This window comes from Oncorhynchus kisutch, linkage group LG3 (assembly GCF_002021735.2).
Source record: "Oncorhynchus kisutch isolate 150728-3 linkage group LG3, Okis_V2, whole genome shotgun sequence".
Taxonomy (NCBI): domain Eukaryota; kingdom Metazoa; phylum Chordata; class Actinopteri; order Salmoniformes; family Salmonidae; genus Oncorhynchus; species Oncorhynchus kisutch.
Genome location: NC_034176.2, coordinates 41,289,339 through 41,313,376, shown reverse-complemented (window position 1 = coordinate 41,313,376; position 24,038 = coordinate 41,289,339). Strand labels below are relative to the sequence as shown.

The window sequence follows — 24,038 nt, the reverse complement described above, 5'->3', positions numbered from 1 at the left end:
AGGACAACCATCTCTGTAGCACTTCACCAATTAGTCCTTTATGTTAGAGTGGCCAGACGGAAGCCACTCCTCATTAAAAGGTACAACAGCCCACTTGGAGTTTAACAAAAGGCCCCTAAAAGACTCTCAGACCATAAGAAACAAGATTCTCTGGTCTGATGAATCCAAGATTGAACTCTTTGGCCTGAATGTCAAGCGTCACATCTGGAGGAAACCTGGCACTATCCCTAAGGTGAATCATGGTAGTGGCAGAATCATGTCGTGAAGATGTTTTTCAGCGTCAGGGACTGGGAGACTAGTCAGGATCGAGGGAAATATGAACGGATCAAAGTACAGAGAGATCCTTGATGAAAACCTGCTCCAGAGCTCTCAGGACCTCAAACTGGGGCGAAGGTTCACCTTCCAATAGGACAACGACCCTAAGCACACAGCCATGACAACACAGGAGTGGCTTCGGGACAAGTCTCTTAATGTCCTTGAGTGTTTCAGCCAGAGCCTGGACTTGAACCCAATCGAACATCTCTGGAGACACCTGAAAATAGCTGTGCAGTGACACTCCTCATCCAACCTGACAGCGTTTAAGAGGATCTGCAGAGAAGAATGGGAGAAACTCCCCAAACACAGGTGTGCCAAGCTTGTAGCGTCATACCCAAGAAGACTCGAGGCTGTAATCGCTGCCAAAGGTGCTTTAACAAAGTACTGTAAAGGTTTGGAATGCTTGTGTAAATGTAAACATTTAAACCTGTTTTTGCTTTTCAGTTATGGGGTATTGTGTGTAGATTATTGAAGAAACACAATTTAATCCATTTTAGAATAAGTCTGAAACATAACAAAATGTGGAAAAAGTCAAGGTGTCGGAATACTTTCCAAAGGCACTGTATGTGTGAACATTTATCATAATCGAGCTGAAAGAGTGTGGATTCTTACGTGGAAAAATACTGTAAAACAGCTCTCAGCAAATGATTGAAGATTCCTCTACTGGCCTCAAATTCAAATCTGGTCCTCGAAGCCAGTTTCTTTGCTTTTTAAAATGATTCCCCTGTAATCAGGGAATGATTTAGACCTGGGACACCACGTGGATGCAATTAATTATCAGGTAGAACAGGAAACTAGCAGTAGTCTGACACTCGTTAGTGTAAAACTTGAATAATCCTGCTACTGTTGAATAATCCTGCTACTGTATGAAACTACTGTATTTTTTATCTGACACACTTATAGCCTAATCCCTAGGATTACATTTACAAATGAAATCATTCAGTCAAAACATGCACATTCAAGTTTCACTCTTTAATCTATTCCTCTGTGTCTGTTCTCTGTCGGTCTCTCACTTTCTCTAGCCCTGTTTATATCTGGTTCTAACATGCAACCGTTGTCTTGATCTTATCCACATTCTGATTGTGCCTACATTTATAGACCGGTGTTGACGATTAAAAGACGCATTTTGATTAGATTGTGATCAGATCTTATAAATGTAAACAGACAAGCTCAGGTCAAGATCAGGACATGATCAGGACGCATGGTGACTGAAGGTTTAAACAGGGCTTCTGTCTCTCTCTCTCACTCCTTCCCTCTATCTATTTGCCCCTCTCATTGATGAACAGGGTCAGTGGTTTGTCACACTGAGAATCCCAATCCCAACCTTGAATTCACTGTAAGCTACGTTACCCAATATTACTCACTGTGGGATCAAAAAATATAATAATTGACCCACCCAGAAAAAAAACACCTAAATAGCCTGCTGTGTCCTGCAGTTACAGTATTTTATATTCAAACTATGGATTGTTTTAATGAAGAGCTATTCCCATATTCCCCTCTGCATAAACCTCCCTACCTTAAAGCTTGTCACACTGTCTGATTATGATCAGCAGTTAATAGTACACTAGGTACAGTTCTAGACATAAAGCTGTCAGTACACCAGACATAATCAGACACAGTGAAATGTCTGATCTTTACCCAGGCCTACCTATACATCTCTGTAGCCTAATGTGTCTTACTTGCTACGTGGTAATACACGGTTGAGCCTGTTGAAAAAGTAGAACGTTAGAACCCTCTCACACAGCAGACCCAGAGGACTCCACGACTCTAGCCCAATGATACCATAGACTTCTGTTTTCCCTTATAGTCCCAATCACTTACCATCTCCCACTGAAACCCAACTGTTTACATTGCAGATAAAGAATAAGGCTTATAGACTGGAGAAATGAAATTGCACTAAGCACCAAAGTATTGTTGGGTTCTTAACTTCCAATTGGATTTTCCGTGGGTATTTTACCCTGAAGCCTGGAATGATCTGCACGTGAGTATAATTCCTAGAGATAATGGAGGGTAAATCTAACCAGCGCTGATTGGGTCCTGATGGGGTCCAGCAGAAGGTTATTAGGAGGGCTCATTAGTGTACGACTGAAATGAAAGCAGGTCTTAGGTCTGATTCTGGCACTGACTGACTGGCATTTGTCTTCCAACCGGAGTCTTGCACAGTCTACTTTCAAAAGAGGGATTTTTCATTTGGCAGAGAGGGAGAGAGGCTTACTGTCAGCCTTATGGTCAGACAGTTAATTAGCATATATGTGAAGACCGGGGGATACCAAGTGAGTGTGTGAATGGGGGAGGGTATTGGCAGGTTGAAAGAGAGTGTGTGTGTGTCCAAAATGGTTTTAATTGTTTAAACTTGGCATATAGGGAAGGAGAGATAATGAGCAATAATCGTCTTTAATTGGCAGAGAAATATAATGATTCTAAATGTGTTTGTGAGGTAGTTATTGAGGAGATCCTTGCCAGGTAAAGCTCGACTCAATCTTCTCTCCAATTAGTTGCAATTCCATGTACAATACATCTGTCATGCGGAGTTAATGACGTGCTTCCGTCGACAACCCAACCTACCATGATCATATGAAATGAATTCTGGATAACATGCACACCCCTTACATCAACAAAGCAATGGAAAAACAAGAACAGCTACGCAATAACATCAAAGCAATGTATTTCCATTTTATTAATATTATTCATAGTTGCTCAGACACGTGTATATACAAATACAGACCTTTTGATAATTTTTTGTCAGTTTTTCGTTCTTGTTTATATACTGGAAACAAAGCAGGTCGGTCGATACTTCTGCCCCCCAAAGAGGATCAGAGGAGAGGGGGAAAGCAGGGGGTGGGGGTGAGGAGGGGTGAGGGGTGAGGGGGAGAGTAGGGGGTGGGGTGGTTACAAGCACAAGAGGAGTACGCTCAATGGGATTTGATGCACACACAAATGAGTGGTTCTCGACACATGGGGAACGAGAGTAGGTGGAAATGTGCCCTACAGTCTGATCTAAGATCAGTCTAGGCAGTGTTTTAGTGTTTCCCTCTAATGGTTTAGGTTGAGCTAGGGAGAGGGTAAGCTGATCCTAGATCTGTGCCAACGGATAACTTCTACCCAGACCAAGTAGTGACTTAGCTAACATATGTAGTCTGGCTGCTAGGCTATGGTGAGGCGGGTGGGGGTTCAAATTCCAAAACAGGGAGAGAGTAAAGGCCCCTGGGTAACCTTTGTGCCGCCAGCACCCACTCCATGGTTGGGGAGGATGGCAGGGGGTGTTGAACACAGATGGTTCTGGCCTAAGGCATGGGAAAACCTATTTGTTGCCAAAGAGAGTTTCCGTGTCTCCCATTCAATGCGGCAATAGTAAATGAGACACAAACCCTCATGCACATTCTTGTGTAAGATGCATTACGAATACACATACACACACATGCACACAAACTAGTTTGCACAAACAAACCTCTTCCTCACACACAATGATAGAGACTCTCTCTCCCACACACACTGTACACAAAACACACTCACACATTAAACAGGGCATGAATAGTCAGAATGGACAAAAACTACAGCTACTTGGTAGAACAGTATAAAGTTACCAGAGGATTGATTCTCAAAGTTAAGGGGAAGAAAACAACAATTATCTCGACTACTAATGAGCGTCTCCCTCTGTAACTCCACCCCCACCCCCCCCTATATAACGCCACAACAAGCCTGCATTATGTACTGTACATGTCATCTGTTTCTGTAGCCACACAGCTCATCAGCCAGATGACCTCATTTTAATGGGATGCAAAACACACAACATGACAGTGGGGAATAAAAAGGGAGAATCCTACATTTAACAAAGTTCTAAAGAAAAAAAAACATGTTACCATTTTGTTTTGTTTTGACATGTTTCATTAACAAGTCCATGCGCATGCCACATATGAAACTGGCAAGATCCTTCCATTAAAAAAACAACCAAAAGTCCAGCCATGGCAAAACTCTGGGTTGACCATCATGCTATCAAACGTTGAAGGCGAAAAAGCACAAACACTGTTCATCTTGTCCACGTCTGTTCCGTTCTCTCTGTCTGTTCTGTGTGGATCCTTGTGACGAAGTGGTGACGGTGGCTGTTGATTGATTGGTTGAAACATAGCTATGTAGCAGGTGAGGCCCCCCCCCATTGGCTTTAAGTCCAACCAGCTGTACACAGGTACGCACAGGTGCAAAGGTACACACCAGTACTCATGCACAAGTACACACAAGTAAAGCACAGATGTGCACAGCTTGTAATTTCTAGGCATTGAAGATCACAGTTCACAATGCACTTTTCATGTGTATACTCCCAAATATCCAGAGATTCTACTGTGTTCATTGTTGTTTTTTTTATAGAAAAGACATATGAATCAAATTAAAACTTTAATATCAAACACTATTTACATCAAGAGTTTTTGCTAACAATAATCATCATCATAACAATAATAATAGTTTTAACAATGAAGTGTCTATTTTTATTTTTTAATTTTTTATTTTGTCCTCCAGAAAGGTACAAAAACAGTAACTAATCTAACACTACTTGTTATATGGTTGACTACCTCAGGATACACGGTATCCAGTTAACAAGTTGATCCTCATTTCCCAAGTTAACGTGTGTACAGAATAAACCATGGTAATAATAGTAGCAATAATGATAAAGAGTAGTACGGGCAATTATAATAGAATACAATTAAAGCTGGTCTTCCCAAAAAAAGTGTAGGCTATGACGTTGTTGATGAAAGGCGGCCATCTTGGATTGAACATGGCGCCCATCCCCTGTGGCGTTCTGGTGAAAATTAGTACCTCATTAAATGGCGTCATCTCCTGTTACCCCCCCCCCCAAAGATGAGCTGCTATTCTACTGTAATAGCATTGTTACCATAGTATGAAAACAAATACGGCCGAAAGCACACACAACCCTTCAGGAGAAGAATATAGAAGGCAGCCGAGAAAAATCAATAACAGAATAAATCAAAACAAATCAAAACATGCCTCGGGGAGAACAGTAGTACTTTAAGCATATGTGTATATGCCATTTTATCTAGTGTTTTTAAAAAGGTTGTACTGGGTGGTTTTTGTTAGGCACTCCAGTCATATATGCAGCTTGTTTCCTCCGTCACATCTCTTTCTTTCTCTCTCCTTCTCTCCTTATTTCTCTCTCCCCCATCTTCTTCACTCACCAGCCCTCTCTAACTGCAAGGTCACTGATGCTTTAAAAAACCCTAGGGTGAAAGGTACACCCCCCCCCCCCCGGAGACCCCCCAGGCCTTCCACCATCTATTTTTAATACCAGAAAAAACTCCCTTTACTCCACAACATGGAGTCCGCATTCCTCTCATTTTGAACCTCATTAAAGAGTCACTTAAGCCCGTAACAGTAGAAGCGGTAACTAGGCATGCATCTCTCTCTCTGTCTCTCTCTCTCTCTCTCGCTCCGTCCTCTGAAAGGAAACCTGTGTCAACAGACCTAATTCATGTATCTGTAACAGTGTTTCCATTTTAAATCTCTCCAACTATGTTAATCTACCATCTGAGCCTGTGTGAGTCTAAGGAAGTTGAATGTCATTATAGAACAGTGCAATGTAGAAATACAGGCTAAACAAAATGTGGCCTAAACTGCTCTGCATTCCAACTCGATGTTAAGGGATATTTTCTCTATTAAGATACTCGTTGCGAGTTGATTAAATTTGAATTATACGGTTGTAGAATGAATGTGGTCTGGTCAGTGGAGAACAGGCCGCCTGCTATAATGGACTGTAGCTACGGCGTCTGAGCGCTATTTGACTAATGGCTGCTGAATCTGTGGTTAGAGTTGAAGTTGTGGTTATGCATGAGTGGGAAAGACTTGTGGAAAAATACAGGAGAGCAACACTGTTGATGCCTCCTTAATGGGTATACTGAAGAGCTATGCTGAGAGACAATTCCACATGTGAAGTTTTGCAGCATATCTAAGTGAACTAATGATAAGCAATTGTAGGGGGAAAAAAATATGTAGTTGCGTGGTAGGGGAGTGGTATTCTGAAAAGGGTGAGAGAGGCACCTTTCTTAGCTGTTGACACAGACCCCAGAGCTAGAGTCACATTCTTCTCTCCACCATTAACACAGCCTTTCAACAACGCAACATCTCTCCACGCTCTGATACGCACATGTCTTTGTTGTAACCACAGATGACATTCAGAACATTAGCAAGAGAAGGCATAGTATGTAAGGAACAACTCTCAATTTTTTAAATATTTTTTATATAACAAACTGAATCTAAACTGCAATCAGTGAGGGTTCAAGCTTCAAGTTAAGAGTCTTGTTATTATTGACAACGCATCATCTGGCACAAAGGAGCAATTACAGATGAAGTCAATGAATGAAGCACAAAATGACCTGCATGTCTGCCGCTCTTAAATGGAGTAATCGTTTAAATAATTGATGTTTTATTCTAGCGACGGTCCACAAAGTGTCGAAGGAAAGTGTTTGATTCGTCTTTTATTTGTGTGCCAAGGCAACGTTTTCTTGACTGGACCAGGCCTTTCTCTACACACACACGCAAGGACGGCAAAATGAGAGCAAACCTTCGTCAAAGAGGCCAAGGGACTCAACAATAGTTCAACCGACTCAGCTCACTCATTCCCATACCCTCCTACTAAACATGTTCTACACTGTATCTCAACGGATACCTAGGATCCTCCTCTATCTCTAAAACCCAACAAAAACACACCTATCTACATCCACCTGGTCCCGAGAGAGGTGAATCTGTAAAGACTAGGAGATGTGAGTACTACCCACATCTGCTCCCTTGTTCTTTGTCTACATACGAGCTAAAACCACCATTACGTACTGTGTATTACTGGTTTACAACCTACCAAAAGAGCTACTGCTCAACTGTCAGTGTAAAAGTGTGTGTGTGTGTGTAGGTGTGTGTGCCTATTTGCGTATGTGAGCGGTGCAATGGATCAGCATGACGTAAAGTGATGTCAGAAGTCATAGGAAAACAAGAATCACTAAGTGTCAAAAACAAGGATTTGGCATCTTAGTTGACAGTTTTAAGAGGGAAACAGTCTCTCCCGCTTCCAACATCAACTTTTACAAAATCACTGAAGGAGAAAGACCACTTAAATATCTGGAAGAAAATAGAGAGTTTCTTATGAAGCCCACTCTCAATACCCCAAACCCCCCCCCCCCCCCCAATTCTCCCACCCCAGCCCCAGCCTCAGCACTGGGCAGATTCAGGCCTCACAGGGTATAATTCCCGTCCAGGACAGGGGGAGGCGCTATAAGGTGAAGAGTGTTGCTAGGCAGATTAGCAGTGCAGCCAGAAGTGGTCTGGCTATCCGCGAGTGTGACGCTGCATTTGTGCCGTCGCTCCTGGAAGGTTCGGCCGACTCGTGACTCGTATCATCTAAGGGAACAAGAGAAGATAGTGAAATGAGCAGAGTTTATCAACACATACACAATGCACAAACATGGCGATGTACGGTGGCTTGTTTTTCTCTATTTTATTTGGAATGCTTATATCTTACAACTAAGAACAAAGTGATGGCTGAAATAACACCAGTACACAATGTGCTGCTGCTACTGCTGCTGTTGCACATCAGCCAGCCAGCAAGCTGGCCGCCCACTCTGCTTGGATGAGTCCCATCCTCTAAAGCTCAATGGCATGGTTAAGAGTCTCCCCAGGCTGACTGGCAGTGTTATCAATTTGCAGCCATGGGCCTGTCTAACGGCACACTGAGGGAGCAAGCTAGGCCAATGCAGAGCCACACAGAGCACAGGACGTGCCCCCACACACACTCACAGGTGGGTAACGCAAACAGACAGATAAGAGAGAGAGAGAGAGCGAAAGGGGTAAGGGGGGTGGGGCTGAGAGAGATAAAGGGAGAGGAAGAAGTACATAGGTTGGGGATGGCATTAAGGCAGGCAGCAAGATGGAGGCAGTCTAGGTCTCTGACCACAATAAATCTAAACGCCAGACTCCCCAAGCTTGTGTGCGAGAGAGAGAGGAGAGAGGAGAGAAGAGAGGAGAGAGGAGAGAGGAGAGAGGAGAGAGGAGAGAGGAGAGAGGAGAGAGTGAGTATGTGCTTGTGTGTGTGTGACAGACGAGGTGACAGCTAGTGATAAACCCTGATCACCAGGGTACAGTGAACAGCTTCCATGAATAAATATATAAAATGTAATATTCTCCAACTCCCAGATGTAAATATACATTTCAGAAAACTGTAATTGCTAATGCGATGACAAATGTGATTCCTAAAACTCTGTTTGAAATGACTAATGTGTTGCATTTTGACAGAGGTTTATTTATTTGCAGAGTCAGTGTGTATATGTTGTGTCTCCTTGGGGTAATCCAGAGCAGGAATTAGACAGCAATGTGTGTGTGAGAGAGTGAGAGTGAGTGAGTGAGTGAGTGAGTGAGTGAGTGAGTGAGTGAGTGAGTGAGTGAGTGAGTGAGTGAGTGAGAGGGAGAGAAAATGCAGCTAGCTGACAGATGGTTACAGTACGCATGCATTCTGTCATAATAAAGCCTTGGGTTCTTAGAAGAGTAGAATAGAGTCAATTGAAATGAAGACAGACTGTAGAAAAGGCCATGGAATCAATAGTCAGGATTTCAATAGACTTCAGCATTAATGGACTCTATTGTGCAAATATTTATTTTTCAATATTGCCTATCATGTTCCTCAGATTGAACATATGTGATACACAGCTCACGGTTCAATTAAAGCAAACTGGAGGATTACTTTGAATCTAGGATATAAAGCAGCCCAAAAAATGATTTGGCTGCAAGCCACCCAATTCTGTTCTTTTTTTCACCATTTTGTCTTTTGAACAATCAGATCACCTCTGAAAAAGATCTGATGTGAAAAGATCTGATGTGATTTGTCAAAATACCAATTAGTGGAAAAAAGGTAAGATTGGGCTGCCTGTCTAAACGCAGCCTCTGTGTTCTGACACAAGTAGCCTATGTTATATGCTGACATGAGACATGAGGAGTTTTACCAGGGACAACTGTGGTGTATGACACATGCAAACATAGACCATATCATCAGCAAAATACAACTGGCAACAGCTAGCAGCAACACAACAACGCAGTAGCATGAACATTCTAACATGACAACCATGCTGGGAGAGCATACAGATGTAGGATCTTAATTTGATCCCTTTTTTGTTGCCGAGCAGGAAATACAAACGTGTAGTGTATTTCTGTTTTTCTAACGGCTTCTAAAGTTTATAATTTCCACTTTGAAATTTCAGACTTGATTTGCCCTGATGAAAAATGTATTAACCCTGACAAAAACCTTTTCTGTTGCTGCGGGATTATTTTCCAGCTGTAGCATACTGGCTCAAATGAAGAGCCTACATCTGTAGATGGATCAATCAGCGTAGAAAAAGAGAGAAAGAGAGGAAGGGGTGTGTGTGTGTGTGTGTGTGTGTGTGTGTGTGTGTGTGTGTGTGTGTGTGTGTGTGTGTGTGTGTGTGTGTGTGTGTGTGTGTGTGTGTGTGTGTGTGTGTGTGTGTGCGTGCGTGTGCGTGCAAGGGGGACAGACAGAAGTAGATGAATGCAGAAAGCCATACTAACCTCGGGGTTCTAATGAATTGTCTACTTTGTCGTTAACGTCAAAAACACGGTCATGTACGCCTATAGTTTTCACGCAGTTGTCTAGAGATAGAAATAGAGATAATAGATTTCATTAGAGATAATAAGCCAAATAGGTTAGTGACACCCTCCCCCAAACTACCCATCCTTAAAACAAAGATCCCCAAGCCCCAAGCTCATGACAGCATTCACAAGACGTGTGCAATTCATTTCATTCAAATCTTTCATTCTTCCACTTGTCTTTGGATAGAAACAATGGTAGCCACTGCCATAGGTTAACAATATAGGAGCTGTCATGAGATATGAAACTGACATGTTCAACAGAGAGCAAGGAGTCATTCAGAAGGCATATTGAGAGCAGGGAAAATACACCACGAGTGTTAAACAGGCTCCATGTCAACGTTTCTGTTGCAGCTGGAGAGACTTACTTGTTGGTCGGACGAAAACTTTGAGTTTCAGGCATGTTCTTCTTCCGTTCTCGGCGATAGTGGAGGCTGGAAAACAAGGACACAAGAACACAGATAAAGACAATGCTACTAGAGTACATCTTAAAACACAATTGTCCTCTTTTCAAGGGACTGCAACATACTGTTCAACACACTATCTTCTGCACCAACAGAGAGCAGAGTTCAATTTAATCTTGCCTTTGTAATATGACTCTGAGCAAGCATCCGGATAGTTAATTGTACTCATGCTGACTGCTAAGTGGATTTGGTAGGTGTTGTCATGGTGCTATTGGACGGAAAGCTTTTTCAGACAGTCAAATCCAATCAAATTCTATTTGTCACATACACATGGTTAGCAGATGTTAATGTGAGTGTAGCGAAATGCTTGTGCTTCTAGTTCCGACAACGCAGTAATAACCAACCTAGGTCACTCCAGAGATTGTGTGTGTGCGCGTGTGTTTTTGTTTTACTATCATTGTGGGTACCAGAAGTCCTCACAAGGATAGTGAATAAGGACAAGTGGGGACATTTTGCCTGTCCCCACGAGGAAAAAATCTATTTTAGGCTTAGGGGTTAGGTTTAGCATTACAATTAGGGTTATGGTTAGAATTAAAGTCAGGGTTAGGGGTTACGGTTAAGTTTAGGGTTAGGAGTTAGGGTTAGGTATAGTGTTAGGGTTTGGGGTTAAGTTTAGGCTTATGGTTAGTTTAAGGGTTAAGGTTGGGGTTAGATTTAGGGTTAGGGAAAAAAGGATTTTGGATGGGAATCAATTCTTTGACAAAACTGTGTGTGTGTGTGCGTGTGTATTAGGCTACTGCGGGCAGGATTGCTTTATAAAATAGCCTGTGTGTGTGTGTGTCGCTGGTTGGCCATCAACACTAACGGCTTGGTAGCTGAGCAGGTGATGTCTCCTGTAAGAGAGGGTCAAACAGGGGTTGTGTGGACTGTGTGTGTGTGACAATCACATCCCATCCCTGCCACAGACAATAGTTTAAAATACATTGTGTGTTCTTCATGTCTTAACACCCACGTTGGAAAGAGAACATCTTTACTTTACGCCTCCTATTGTATCACCTTCTTCTACAGAAGAAGACAATCAGATATACTTCTCCTGAGTCTTCATGCCCAGTTCCTTCCGCAACAGCCTCCTTTGTGACTTCTGGGTTCTCTGGGCACCATTTTATGTCATCTGAGCATCATTCCCCAGCAGATGAGATGAAGTCAAGCGTATCCCCGGCCCGCCATTTGGGATTCGGGGTCTGTCATCGCCTCTTCACTGATCCTTACCCTGATCTATCGCTCTCTTTCTTCCTATTTCTATGTCTATCCCGTCCTCTCTAGATGAGGCTCTCTCCTCTCTTGCTGTTTTCCTCTCCTCTTTGAACACACACATGTACACACATTCCCTGGATCCGTCTCATCTACGGTCTATCTAATCATTGGACAAGTCAATGAGCAAAGCAGGCTATTGTCTCTCTGCCGTGTGCTTTACATTGGAACAGGCCTCTTCACACAGCGCTTTGGGCAGCGCTTCGAGCAGCGCTCTGAGCATGTATTCCCTTTTACAAAGACAACAGAATGTGGGGCATTAGGAAAAAGCAGTCTCCCAAGTCCTCTTATCGTTCTAGCACATAAAAGAGACAGTCTAATAGCAATGGAAAAGAGATGGAGATCTATCCCTCTAGGCCACAGCTATATTTCATTCTCTTTTTTTCCCATTTCCCTTCTTCTCAGTCTTAGGTTTTGATGTTCTCCGCTCATCAGATGTGATGTATATGCACTGGCAAAACCATCTCCCTTAACTTCCTCCTCTCTTTCGCATTATCTCTTGTAGTGTGTGACACCGTTGGCTCGTCTGCTGAATGTAAACGTGTGTGGGAGGAGAGCGGATCTCCAAATGGTGTCTTGCTCACATCAGTTCACACGGAGCCGATGAAGGAGGGATGAAGGAGGGATGAGAGAAAATAAAAAAGCAGTGTCTTAACATGGCGAGCATGGCAGAGGCAGTCAGTGACACATTAATGAAGCTTGGCTACCCTCCCTCGCCTGTTCGGTTGCTCACACACCCTTTTTCACTCCCCCTCTCGCTCTCAAATACGCACACACACAGGGCCCTGCTGAAATCCAAATGTCTTATCATCATCTTTGTGGGTGGAGCCGAGCCAGGGCTATCCACACCAACCACTTAACTCACACTACAGATCAAACGTGATGAGCTTGATGAAAGTGGCAGAATACACTCCATGTGGGAGCCTCTCTTTGCCATCTGTAAGCTATTTGCCACCCACACAAACAGAAAATAATTAAGTGCACGGAAGAGAAAATATGCAGTGCTCTCTGTCCCAATACTGGGCATTACTGTCAATTTACCTCTTTATCTCTCTAACCACTGATATGAAAGGATAGAGTTTCATAATGCTTTTTCCTCTATCAAGTCCTTTCATAACTGTGAAAATGATAGAAAGCCGACAAGGAAAGGAAACTTCTTTGCCGTGGTTTAGTGTTAGATATGCATTCGTTGGGTTTTCATCGTTCGTAAACTACGAAGGGAAGATTTAGCTGCACTGCATTCCTTCAAGCAGCTATCCATTCTTTGGGCTTGATGAGGACCCCTCCGCCCTTAGAGCCCACGCCGTCCACGCCAGAGCCTGTTTATTTTGGATTACCATACAGGGGAGGGGCAAATTATTGTTCTTGTCAGGCACTAACATCAACACCTGCTATTCTGGTTCCTATCAAGCACAAGCCCCAGCCATCCATCCATCCATCCATCCACCCAGGCTGATGCCTTTGAAAGGCAGAGGCACTGAAAGGATGCCCCAGAACAGAGGACCAGGTTGGGTTACTCCTCAGAGCGATGTCCCCTGGCTGTTAACGACTGGTCCCCTCAGTACACTGCATAATGCAGGTGCATTAAGGCAAATGGAATGAACCAGAATCCAATTACGCAAGAACAAACAGGTGCGCTCAGGATGGATTAAATGAGATATTGTTTCAATCTCAGCCACGCCGCAATTATAATGTTATCTGGAAAACACATTTCCTTTGGCTTACTTACAATATGAAACATAACAATGGATACAAAATGGCAACATTATGTGTTTGGAAAGGGAGGGAAATTAAGCTTGTTCGTGAGTTACCTTATTGGGTATTATTATGCAACATTATTATCATTTTTACGAGGTAGTTTCAGTATGTAGCTGAAAAAAAATAGTAAAAGCTGTGAGTTAATGAAGCCAGTCAATGAGGATTTGACAATTATTTTCCATCTGTTTTTTCCCTAAATTCAAAGTCATTTGGGGGCTTTCACGGCCAGTGAACCATAGTCCAGCTTTGATACTTCCAACTCCTCATCATTTCAGATTAGCAAGCACAATGCGGATGACAGGCTTAGAAATCATATCATTATTATTTTGGACAATATTGGAGAGATTAGAAAAGGCAATAACACAATCATTTCAAATGATTGCTTTTATGGTTAGTAATAGTGATGGATTACATCTATATAGCTCTTCTTGTCATTATGTCTACTGCAAAGTGCTGTATGATCATACATTCCATCCACCACCTACAGCAGGGTTCCCCAACTGGTGGCCTGCAGTCTGAATTTGGCCCATGGGTGGTTTTATTTGTCCCCCTAAGTTTATTGAGCAGAAAATAAAACTCATTATTGGACATAAAATACTGTAAAAACACCAGGAAATCAGCTAGAAGTGATTTTAATTTTGAAAATCTGTTCCCAAGTATTCCCACGCATAATAGAGATCATTTGATCGTAATAGCAACACCGCTTGTATTCGCTAAAAAGATCACTTCGGGTTTTTTATTTATTTTACCTTTATTTAACCAGGCAAGTCAGTTAAGAACAAATTCTTATTTTCAATGACGGCCTAGGAACAGTGGGTTAACTGCCTGTTCAGGGGCAGAACGACAGATTTGTACCATGTCAGCTCGGGGGTTTGAACTTGCAACCTTCCGGTTACTAGTCCAACGCTCTAACCACTAGGCTACCCTGCCGCCCCAGGAAACTATGCAGTATTTTGTTTTTTTATGTATTATTTCTTACATTGTTACCCCAGGAAATGTTAAGTCTTATTGCATACAGCCGTGAATAACTATTGGATATAAGAGTAACGTCAACTTACCAACATTACGACCAGGAATATGACTTTCCCAAATCGGATCCTCTGATTGGACAACCAGCCTGGACAATGGATCAGATCCCAGTAGGCAACCCAAAACAACGGCGCCACAGAAGGGGCAGACGGAGTGGTCTTCTGGTCAGGCTCCGTAGACGGGCACATCGCTCACCGCTCCCGAGTATACTACTCGCCAAAAAGAAAACCAGCCCCGTCGCGGACACCAACGTCTTGCTCCCAGACAAATTAAACAACTTCTTTGCTCGCTTTGAGGACTATACAGTGCCACTGACACAGCCCGCTACCAAAACCTGCAGGCTCTCCTTCACCGCGGCCAATGTGAGTAAAACATTTAAACGTGTTAACCCTCGCAAGGCTGCCGGCCAAGACGGCATCCCTAGACGCGTTCTCAGAGCAAGCACAGACCAGCTGGCTGGTGTGTTTACGGACATATTCAATCAATCCCAATCCCAGTCTGCTGTTCCTACATGCTTCAAGAGGGCCACCATTGTTCCTTTTCCCAAGAAGGATAAGGTAACTGAGCTAAACGACTATCGCCCCGCAGTACTCACTTCCGTCATCATTTTTTTAAATGTTATTTATTTCACCTTTATTTAACCAGGTAGGATAGTTGAGAACAAGTTCTAATTTACAACTGCGACCTGGCCATTTGCACACATGGAATAACAAACATACAGTCAATAATACAATAGAAAAAGTCTATATACAATGTGTGCAAATGAGGTAGGACAAGGGAGGTAAGGCAATAAATAGGCCATAGTGGTGAAATAATTACAATATAGAAATTAAACACTGGAGTAATGGATGTGCATAAGATGAGTGTGCAAGTAGAGATACTGGGGTGCAAAGAAGCAAAATAAATAACAGTATGGGGATGAGGTAGTTGGATGGGCTATTTACAGATGAGCTGTGTACAGCTGCAGTTTGCAGCAGAGAACTGGAAGAGAGGCGGCCCGAAGGAGGAATTGGCTATGGGGGTGACCAGTGAAATATACCTATTGGAGCACGTGCTACAGGTGGGTGCTGCTATGGTGACCAGTGAGCTGAGATAAGGCGGGGATTTACCTAGCAAAGACTTATAGATGATCTGGAGCCAGTAGGTTTGGCGACGAATATGAAGGGAGGGCCAGCCAACGAGAGCATTCAGGTCGCAGTGGTGGGTGGTACATGGGGCTTTGGTGACAAAACGGATGGCACTGTGATAGACTGCATCCAACTTGCTGAGTAGAGTGTTGGAGGCTAATTTGTAAATGACATCGCCAAAGTCAAGGATCTTCCTTTGAAGAGGGGGATGACTGCGGCAGCTTTCCAATCTTTGGGGATCTCAGATGATACGAAAGAGAAGTTGAACAGGCTAGTAATAGAGGTTGCAACAATTGCGGCGGATAATTTTAGAAGAGAGAGGGTCCAGATTGTCTAGCCCGACTGATTTGTAGGGGTCCAGATTTTGTAGTTCTTTCAGAACATCAGCTATCTGGATTTGGGTGAAGGAGAAATGGGGGAGGCTTGGGCAAGTTGCTGTAGGGGGCGCAGGGCTGTTGACCAGGGTAAGGGTAGCCAGGTGGAAAGCATGGCCAGCTGTAGATAAATGCTTACTGAAATTCTCAATTATCGCAGATTTATCAGTGGTGACAGTGTTACCTAGCCTCAGTGCAGTGGGCAGCTGGGAGGAGGTGCTCTTATTCTCCATGGACTTTACAGTGTCCGAGAACATTTCGGAGTTTGTGCTACAGGATGCACATTTCTGTTTGAAAAAGCTAGCCTTTGCTTTCCTAACTGCCTGTGTATATTGGTTCCTAACTTCCCTGAAAAGTTGCATATCTCTGGGGCTATTCAATGCTAATGCAGTACGCCACAGGATGTTTTTGTGCTGGTCAAGGGCAGTCAGGTCAGGAGTGAACCTGCGCTATATCTGTTTCCTGGTTCTACATTTTACATTTTTAGAATGGGACGTGCTTATTTAAGATGGTGAGGATAGCACTTTTAAAGAATAACCAGGCATCCTCTACTGACGGAATGAGGCCAAATAAAGTGCTTTGAGAGACTAGTCAAGGATCATATCACCTCCATCCTACCTGACACCCAAGACCCATTCCAATTTGCTTACCTCATAGTCATTGTATCATTTCAAATCCAAAGTGTTGGAGTCCAGAGCCAAAACATACAAAAATGTGCCACTGTCCCAATACTTTTGGAGCTCACTGTAGCACGCACCCAGATAACCTTGCACGCATTCACATGCACGCACATGCATCAACAAGCCGCACAGCAGTCTGCGTTTCTTTCAATGAATGAAACAATAGAAGAAAAAAAACTAAGACATAGAACAACAACTGCAGTGCTGTTGGCCACACAACCTGTGGGTGCGGAAATTGAGGAGATGTCCCCGGGAGAGGACCATTAACCAGATGTTGCTATAGTCCAATCACAATAGGCGGTACTGAAGGATGGATGGAGGATGAGGGTCAGAAGAGAGAGGGGAGGAGGACGTGGAAAGCATATAAACTGGCCTTTCGCTCTTTCCTCACATCTTTCAACCGGTGCCAAATATGAACCCAATTCATCCCTCATGCTACTGGCTCAGAGATGCAAGAGAAGGCGAGAGGGACGCAGTGAGAGAGAGAGGACGTCGTTCTTGATTCTGGTGACTTTTTCATTTTTTCATATATATGTGGAAAAACTGTCATTGTTTAGTACGTGATTCCTAGTTCGTCCTCGTTTCTCGTATTTCCAGGCTTTTCACAGCATTAGCGAAGCGCCATTACTCTTTCCCAGGGACAAAAGCGATAATTACATTATTGGTGGTCAAACGCTAGTTTGTTGATTAGAGCCTTTTCCCCCTTATCTTCCTCCCTCCTTTCTTCCTTCAACAAGTGTTCCATTACTTACCTCACTCCTTTGATTAGCTAAGTCTGGCCAGCCAGGCAGACAGCTCGCTGGACAACTGTTTCCAGTTAATTCTTTAAATGGGGGGCCTCAGAACCATGAGGATTCTGATGGCTGGGTCATTAGTGGCTGTGTTCTGTGACTGGAACCTTAGCGACAGCCAATAGAGACACCCCCCCAGGGGAGCAGTTGGGTGGAGGCCATTCTCTGGTAGTGTTTGAGGGAGGGAGGGAGTGTAACGTGCTGTCTGGAGGGCAGGCACACTGGGCTAGCCGCCATGGAGAGGAACAGTGACACACAGGGATGGGAAATGACCCAGAATCACAGAGGAGAGGAGAGAAAGTAACCCATCTATCTAAATTATGATAATGCATTTGAGTCCAAGCGGTTGACTGTGGTTTCTGTCACACTATTTCATGTTGTTGAGTCATTTCTGAGAGCTGATGACAGGAATGATTTTTCACATGAATGGGTAGAGCCTGAGTTATTATCATGTCTGTACCCAGGTTTCCTACTCACCCATAGGAATGGAAATGCAGAGGCCCTCTGTGACTATTATGCATCCTCTTCAGCCTAAAAACATATACCTATTGTGTACATATAAACCATCCACGCCTTTGCTTAACGCTATTCCTGCTGCCGCAGAATAGTGCCTCTGTATGACTTGCATTATCGGGTACATGATACTATACCACAAGCATGACAGAACGGCTATGCCTTGCGTCTTGAATCACGTGTGTGCATCGTCAGACAAGATCAAGACAATCCTTTTGAAAATGAACATCAAAACTATGTTCTTAGGTTGGCTTACCACTTACTGTACGTCCCAGCTGTGTATCTTGTTGCACTTTATAGATTATGCCGTACTGTAGTGTTTTGACATTTGCGAGCACGGCTGATGTTTTTTGACCAAGGCCCACCTGGTTTTTGTCAGGTCAATCAGACAGATCTGTTCTGTTTCTAACTCCGCACCTGAGAACTCATTTCAATCTTGTTCACGGGACATAGTAGTGACGGATCATGTTTTCTGTCACTGTGTAGTCCACGAAGGCATACGAGCAACATAACTCACAGCAGACAACTGCTTGATGACACCAGCTAGTTTCTCATTCGTCACACATCGCATCGACTCACAGACACTTTTTTCCCCCCTTCTCTCAACCCTCACTCTTCTGATATTGGATTTGGGCCCTTCTGAGATTAAAATCGCTCCACAGATTCTCTATATTAGAAAAAGATGCTGCCTTCAGCGTTCCCTGATCTGCAGGGTTCACTTAAGCCGCCAATGCTGGCTGACTTCTGACCTAGGAAGCGCTCCCCTTGCCCTTCCCCATCCCTTCTTTAGCAGTGTCTGTCAGAGTGGCCGACACGTCACAGCCATAACTCAATCACAGCTAATACAGTATTCTGCTGAATTGCTTGCAGATGTGAGTAACATTAAATGGCTTCCTGCAGGCAGTGCATTTTGCATACTCACTCTCTCACTCTCACTCACACCCACTCTCACTCTCACTCATTCTCACTCACACCCACTCTCACTCACACCCACTCACTCACTCTCACTCACACCCACTCACTCTCACTCACACCCACTCTCACTCACACCCACTCTCACTCACACCCACTCTCACTCACAACCACTCTCACTCACAACCACTCTCACTCACAACCACTCTCACTCACAACCACTCTCACTCACAACCACTCTCACTCACACCCACTCTCACTCACACCCACTCTCACTCACACCCACTCTCACTCACACCCACTCTCACTCATTTATAGAAAGAAAGGAAGCATGGGAAGAAGGAAAAAGGTTTTGGCCCATGCTGTTACGACTGACTCTAGCCCTCTGTTTCTCTCTACTCTCTACTCTCTCCCCCTATGACTTGATAGACAATTCAGCTCCTCCTCTAAACAGAGAGCTGCGGCTGACAACGAAAAATGAAGAATCGTGGTCTCGATTTGGGTTTATTCCCTGCGACCTGCTAGCTTTGATCAAGCCGTTTGTGTTGTTGAAGCGCCTGACAGCAGAACTCTGTCTCCTCTTTATAATTGTATCACAGATGCAACAAATCAAGCCCTCGCCCGCATCGAACTCAAAGGTCGAAAACACCATTAGCGGGCATTTCTCCGTCAGAATATAATTTAACATCTTAATCTTCATCTACGGACCAGATAGTGAATCAATCAATGGTCTGCGGGCATTTTTTTTTTCAGCCCATCTCCCTCAGCTCCTTGAGTTACTGAAAGAACAATTCATTATGAGACTCAGTGTAAATCACGGTGGTTGCTTTGAGTTCCTCTCTCCATTGCAATTAATATAATACGCATTTTTGAAGAAGGATAATGCCAAAATTCAATTACATGATTATTTACTTTCAAATTCCTTTGCAATTCCTCAACACGAATGTCCCAAAATAAGCACGACATCACCACATTACTTCCCCAGCCATATGTATTGTCCATATTTCCAATCCCAAACCACACAGTATATCATGTCATTTTTCTTCAACATTATACCAACCACAATATACAGAGCTATCCTGCCAGACACACTCACACATACATGCCCCCATCCCCCACCAGTCTATCTTGTTAAACAGCCACTGGGTTTTCTTCTCCCGCAATCATCTGTCTGGTCTGCTATGCTCTGCATGTTTCTGAATGCAAATGAGGGGTTTTCTAGAGCCTCCTGTAGTGTGGTTATTACCCCCCCCCCCCACACACACACACACACACACACACACACACACACACACACACACACACACACACACACACACACACACACACACAGTGCCCTCCCTGTCAGAAAGCGGAACCTGTCCAATCAACAGGTTCTCAATGGCATCCACTGCTGTGTTCAACAAACACAACCATTCACCGCTGTCCTTTCGGGAAGAGTCATGTTGAAGAATGTTTAACAATATCACTCTTACTTGTCTGCTTCTTTCATGCTAGACAATATCCCCTCGGCAACATCCACAAAACAATTTCTCCAGATTTGGAAGCAAGCTAAGCGAACGTTGACTGAAAACACATCATTCTAAAACGACGTGCTAAATCGTATACTGTAGAGTTGAATATATATATATATATATATATATATATATGTATACGGGTAGTTACGGTATGCCTGACCTCTGTGATGGCAGTAGGTGTTGTATGGCAATCTGAAAGTAAGACAGATGTGTAACAAATTGTTCACACTGATGCTGGTGATACAATGGTGATTTTGATGATGATGTAAGCTACTCATGAAGCAAATGAATTTCAGAAGCAGCTGAGGATCATAACGGCTATGCTTCTGCTGCTGCTGCTGCTGATGCTGCTTCTGCTGCTGCTGCTGATGCTGCTGATGCTGCTGATGCTGCTGCTTCTGCTGCTGCTGATGCTGCTAACGAGGATCAGGAGGAGGATGAGAGCTATGATGAAGGTGTTGCTGGTGCTGATGAGGTTGTGGTCAATCTGGGGCCTTTGTGAGCAAACATGCCCCAGAAAAGAGTATTACTATAATACAGATGTCATTTTTTCCCCTTCCGCTGTTCTCTCTTCACTATACTCTATCCAATCAACAAACAACCCCCCCCCTCCCCCCCCCCTATGTCTTACAGATGTTCAATCTGGACACAAAAGCATTGGGAAATCACATGTCGGCAGAGCTCATGGTGGATGACTTTAATATCCGCAGCAGTGGCCAGAGAGGCGACACGCTGGAATCACTCAGAGAGCAATGAAGCCGCAGGCATCGAAAGCAATATGACATTGTATAGCAGAATGGATGTGTTCTATGGGTAGCCTATCAGTTGGAGTGTAATTTAAGATAGCACTCTGGACAGGCATCTTTTCGGCGGGATGAGAAGAAAAGGTTGGAAATCAAACTTACAGGGGGAAGTGTCTAACCCTAAACCTCATCTAACTCCAACCGTGGCGATTTCCCTTCCCTTCCCTCTCCCTTCCGATCAAATGAAATTGTATTTGTCGCGTGCTTTCGTAAACAACAGCTGTAGACTACCGGCAAAATGCTTACTTTACAGGCCCTTCCCAACAACGCAGAGAGATAGAGTAGAAAAAGAATTACACACGGAAATGAATACGCAATGAGTAACGACGTGCCATTTCTCCTGTGATTCTCAGCTCTATCAGGGCTGACGAGGCAAGCAGTCTGTAACATAAAACTCTACTAAGAAGCTTTTGACCTGCTGCCATAAGGCTTAATAGCACCGTCATAGAACAGGCATACGAGACATAAATACCATATATAGTCATGGCAGCTGGTGTTAGCTCATGACAACTGGCCATACACAGGCAGTTAGTTATTTAGGTAAGGGTTTTGGCTAGCGGTGGGCCTAGCCAATTAGCTGAATTAAACGTTGGTTAGTGTCATGCTGACAATGGCCAACATTCAAGAATTTGGGAGGTTTTTGTAATGCAACCCCTCCATCTCGACTGCTTCAGAAAGGGAAAGAAATAAACAGGTGGAGATAAGAGAGAGAGAGAGAAGAGAGAGAAGAGAGAGAGAGAGAGAGAGAAGAGAGAGAGAGAGAGAGAGAGAGAGAGAGAGAGAAGAGAGAGAGAGAGAGAGAGAGAGCCTGGTTGGCTGTCAGGTTAACTGCCTCCATCATAAATGGTGATGATGGATAAAACAGACTTGTGTGTAGATCTACCAATAATATCCCACTGATATCCCCTGCCCGTTTCAACACCCCAGGCAGGGGTCATGTTTCATGGGGAAAGATGTCTGGGGTTGTTTGGCAGCTTGTCCTTAACTGTCAGAAATGATACCGTACCAAAAAATGCAGATGGAGGTCCCTAAATTTGAGCCAGTTTGCTACAGCAGGAAAAGAATCCTGCAGCAACAGGAAATTATACTGTAATTAATGGGCATTTTTTAAAGGGGCTGAGACGTTTTTCGTAAGGGAAAACCATGTCTGACATGTCAAAGTGGAAATGACAAACTTCAGAAGCCTTTTTAAACCTCAAATACACCTCAATAATACACTACAAGTTTAAAATGTCCTGCATAGCAATGAAGGCCTACCCCAGGCGATGCTGGGGCAATTGTGCGCCCCCCTATGGGATTCCCAATCACGGCCGGATGTGATAAAGCCTGGAATCGAACCAGGGAATGTGGTGACGCCTCTTGCACTGAGATGAAGTATATTAGACCGCTGCGCCACCGATACCATTTGAAAGGGAACATTTTGAAGTTGGTGAAAATGTCAAATGAATGTAGGAGAATATAACACATTAGATCTGGTAAAAGATAATACAAACAAAAAAACATGCTTTTTTTTATAATCTTTGAAAGAGAAAGGACATACTTTCAGATAGGAGTCTAGGTGTCATTTAGATTCTGGCCACCAGAAGGCAGCAGTGTTTGTGCAAAGTTTCAGACTGATCCAATGAAGAATTACATTACTGCACAATATTTTGTATCAAGTCTGCCAGGAGTTTGCCCAAATGTGCCGAATTGGTCAAGTTATACATTTTCAAGTATATTAATATAGAGAACATACAAAAATGCTATGGTAATAAAAAATATAAGTTTACACACTCCATGGAATGTCATACATGATAGGGTTCCGGTGGCATGCATTGAAACATGTGGCCTTATCGTGGCTTTCTTATCGTGGCTTTCTATGAGTTAACAGACTTGTTTCCTAAAACTTTTCAAGACTAAGCATCATATTAAGGTGTTGGACATTAAATGTGTGACAGTAAATAACTAGCAGGTCTATTTTGCTTCAGCAGCTAGAATTCGTCTGTCCACAATTCACTTGCGGGAACAAGGTGGCTCATAACACCAGACATCAGAAAGAGCTGGCCGCTACTATACGAGAGATTGTTTTGGAGGAGATTGTATCTGCACCCGACTTACAATTAAAACCGGTAAAATGAATCATTGGCAGTGCTCGCTGCTGAAGTGGATACCCATTCAACTAACGTGGAAAGTCTGGAGAAGACAGCCAATGCGACAGAGGTACAACTCCATGACCTGGAAACAGAGCAAGCTAAGTTGGAATCAAACTCCTAAAAGAGAAAACAGAATCCCTCAAAAATCATTCTTGTAAATTCTATGTGCGGGTCACAAGACTTGAAATTAGTGTGGAAGTGGGCAACCCAACTCCCTTCATGAGTAATCTTTTCCATGAACTGTTTGAGCAGGATGAGCTGGATCCCATACCGCTAATTAACATTGCGTACCGCACGGGTCAACTCCGCAATGCTTCTCGTTGTATGATTGTATGGATCCACAGGTTTGAAGTCAAGCGGCGAATTGTTCACCTTGCTGCGGAAGCCGGGGGTCCGACCTATGCAGGGAAGAGGATCAGCATCTACCCAGACCTGAGTGCCGAACTGCTAAAATAGAAGGAGACTTAGAACGAGGTGAAATCCCAGCTACACAAGCTAAACCTGAGATGAAGCTTCATCCACCTGGCAAAACGGATCTTGACCTTCCAGAACACAACACACACGTTTTCCACTGCTAAGGAAGCTCAATACTTTTTCGAGTAGCACATCAATCCCAACACACAAGGACAAGCCGACCGATGGAACCCCCATAACTGGCTCATTATTCAGGTATGCTATCCATGCACAATCACACAGCCGAGCTTATGGCTATGATGCTGGCCTA

General features: G+C 43.6%; 1 protein-coding gene across 2 annotated transcripts in view; it reads right to left on the bottom strand.

Moving 5' to 3' along the window:
* Positions 1-2,968: 2,968 nt before the first annotated feature.
* LOC109872430 (ephrin-A5b) overlaps positions 2,969-24,038 on the bottom strand; it is a 117,298-nt gene continuing 96,228 nt past the window's right edge. The window contains exons 3-5 of one of the 2 annotated variants that reach the window (XM_020463634.2): positions 10,332-10,397; positions 9,886-9,966; positions 2,969-7,710 (exon numbers count right to left, since the gene is read on the bottom strand). In XM_020463634.2, the coding sequence (XP_020319223.1) occupies positions 7,583-7,710; positions 9,886-9,966; positions 10,332-10,397 (275 nt within the window). In that variant the 3' untranslated portion in view covers positions 2,969-7,582. The remainder of the gene's footprint in view (positions 7,711-9,885; positions 9,967-10,331; positions 10,398-24,038) is intronic. The other variant, XM_020463643.2, reaches the window with a different exon arrangement.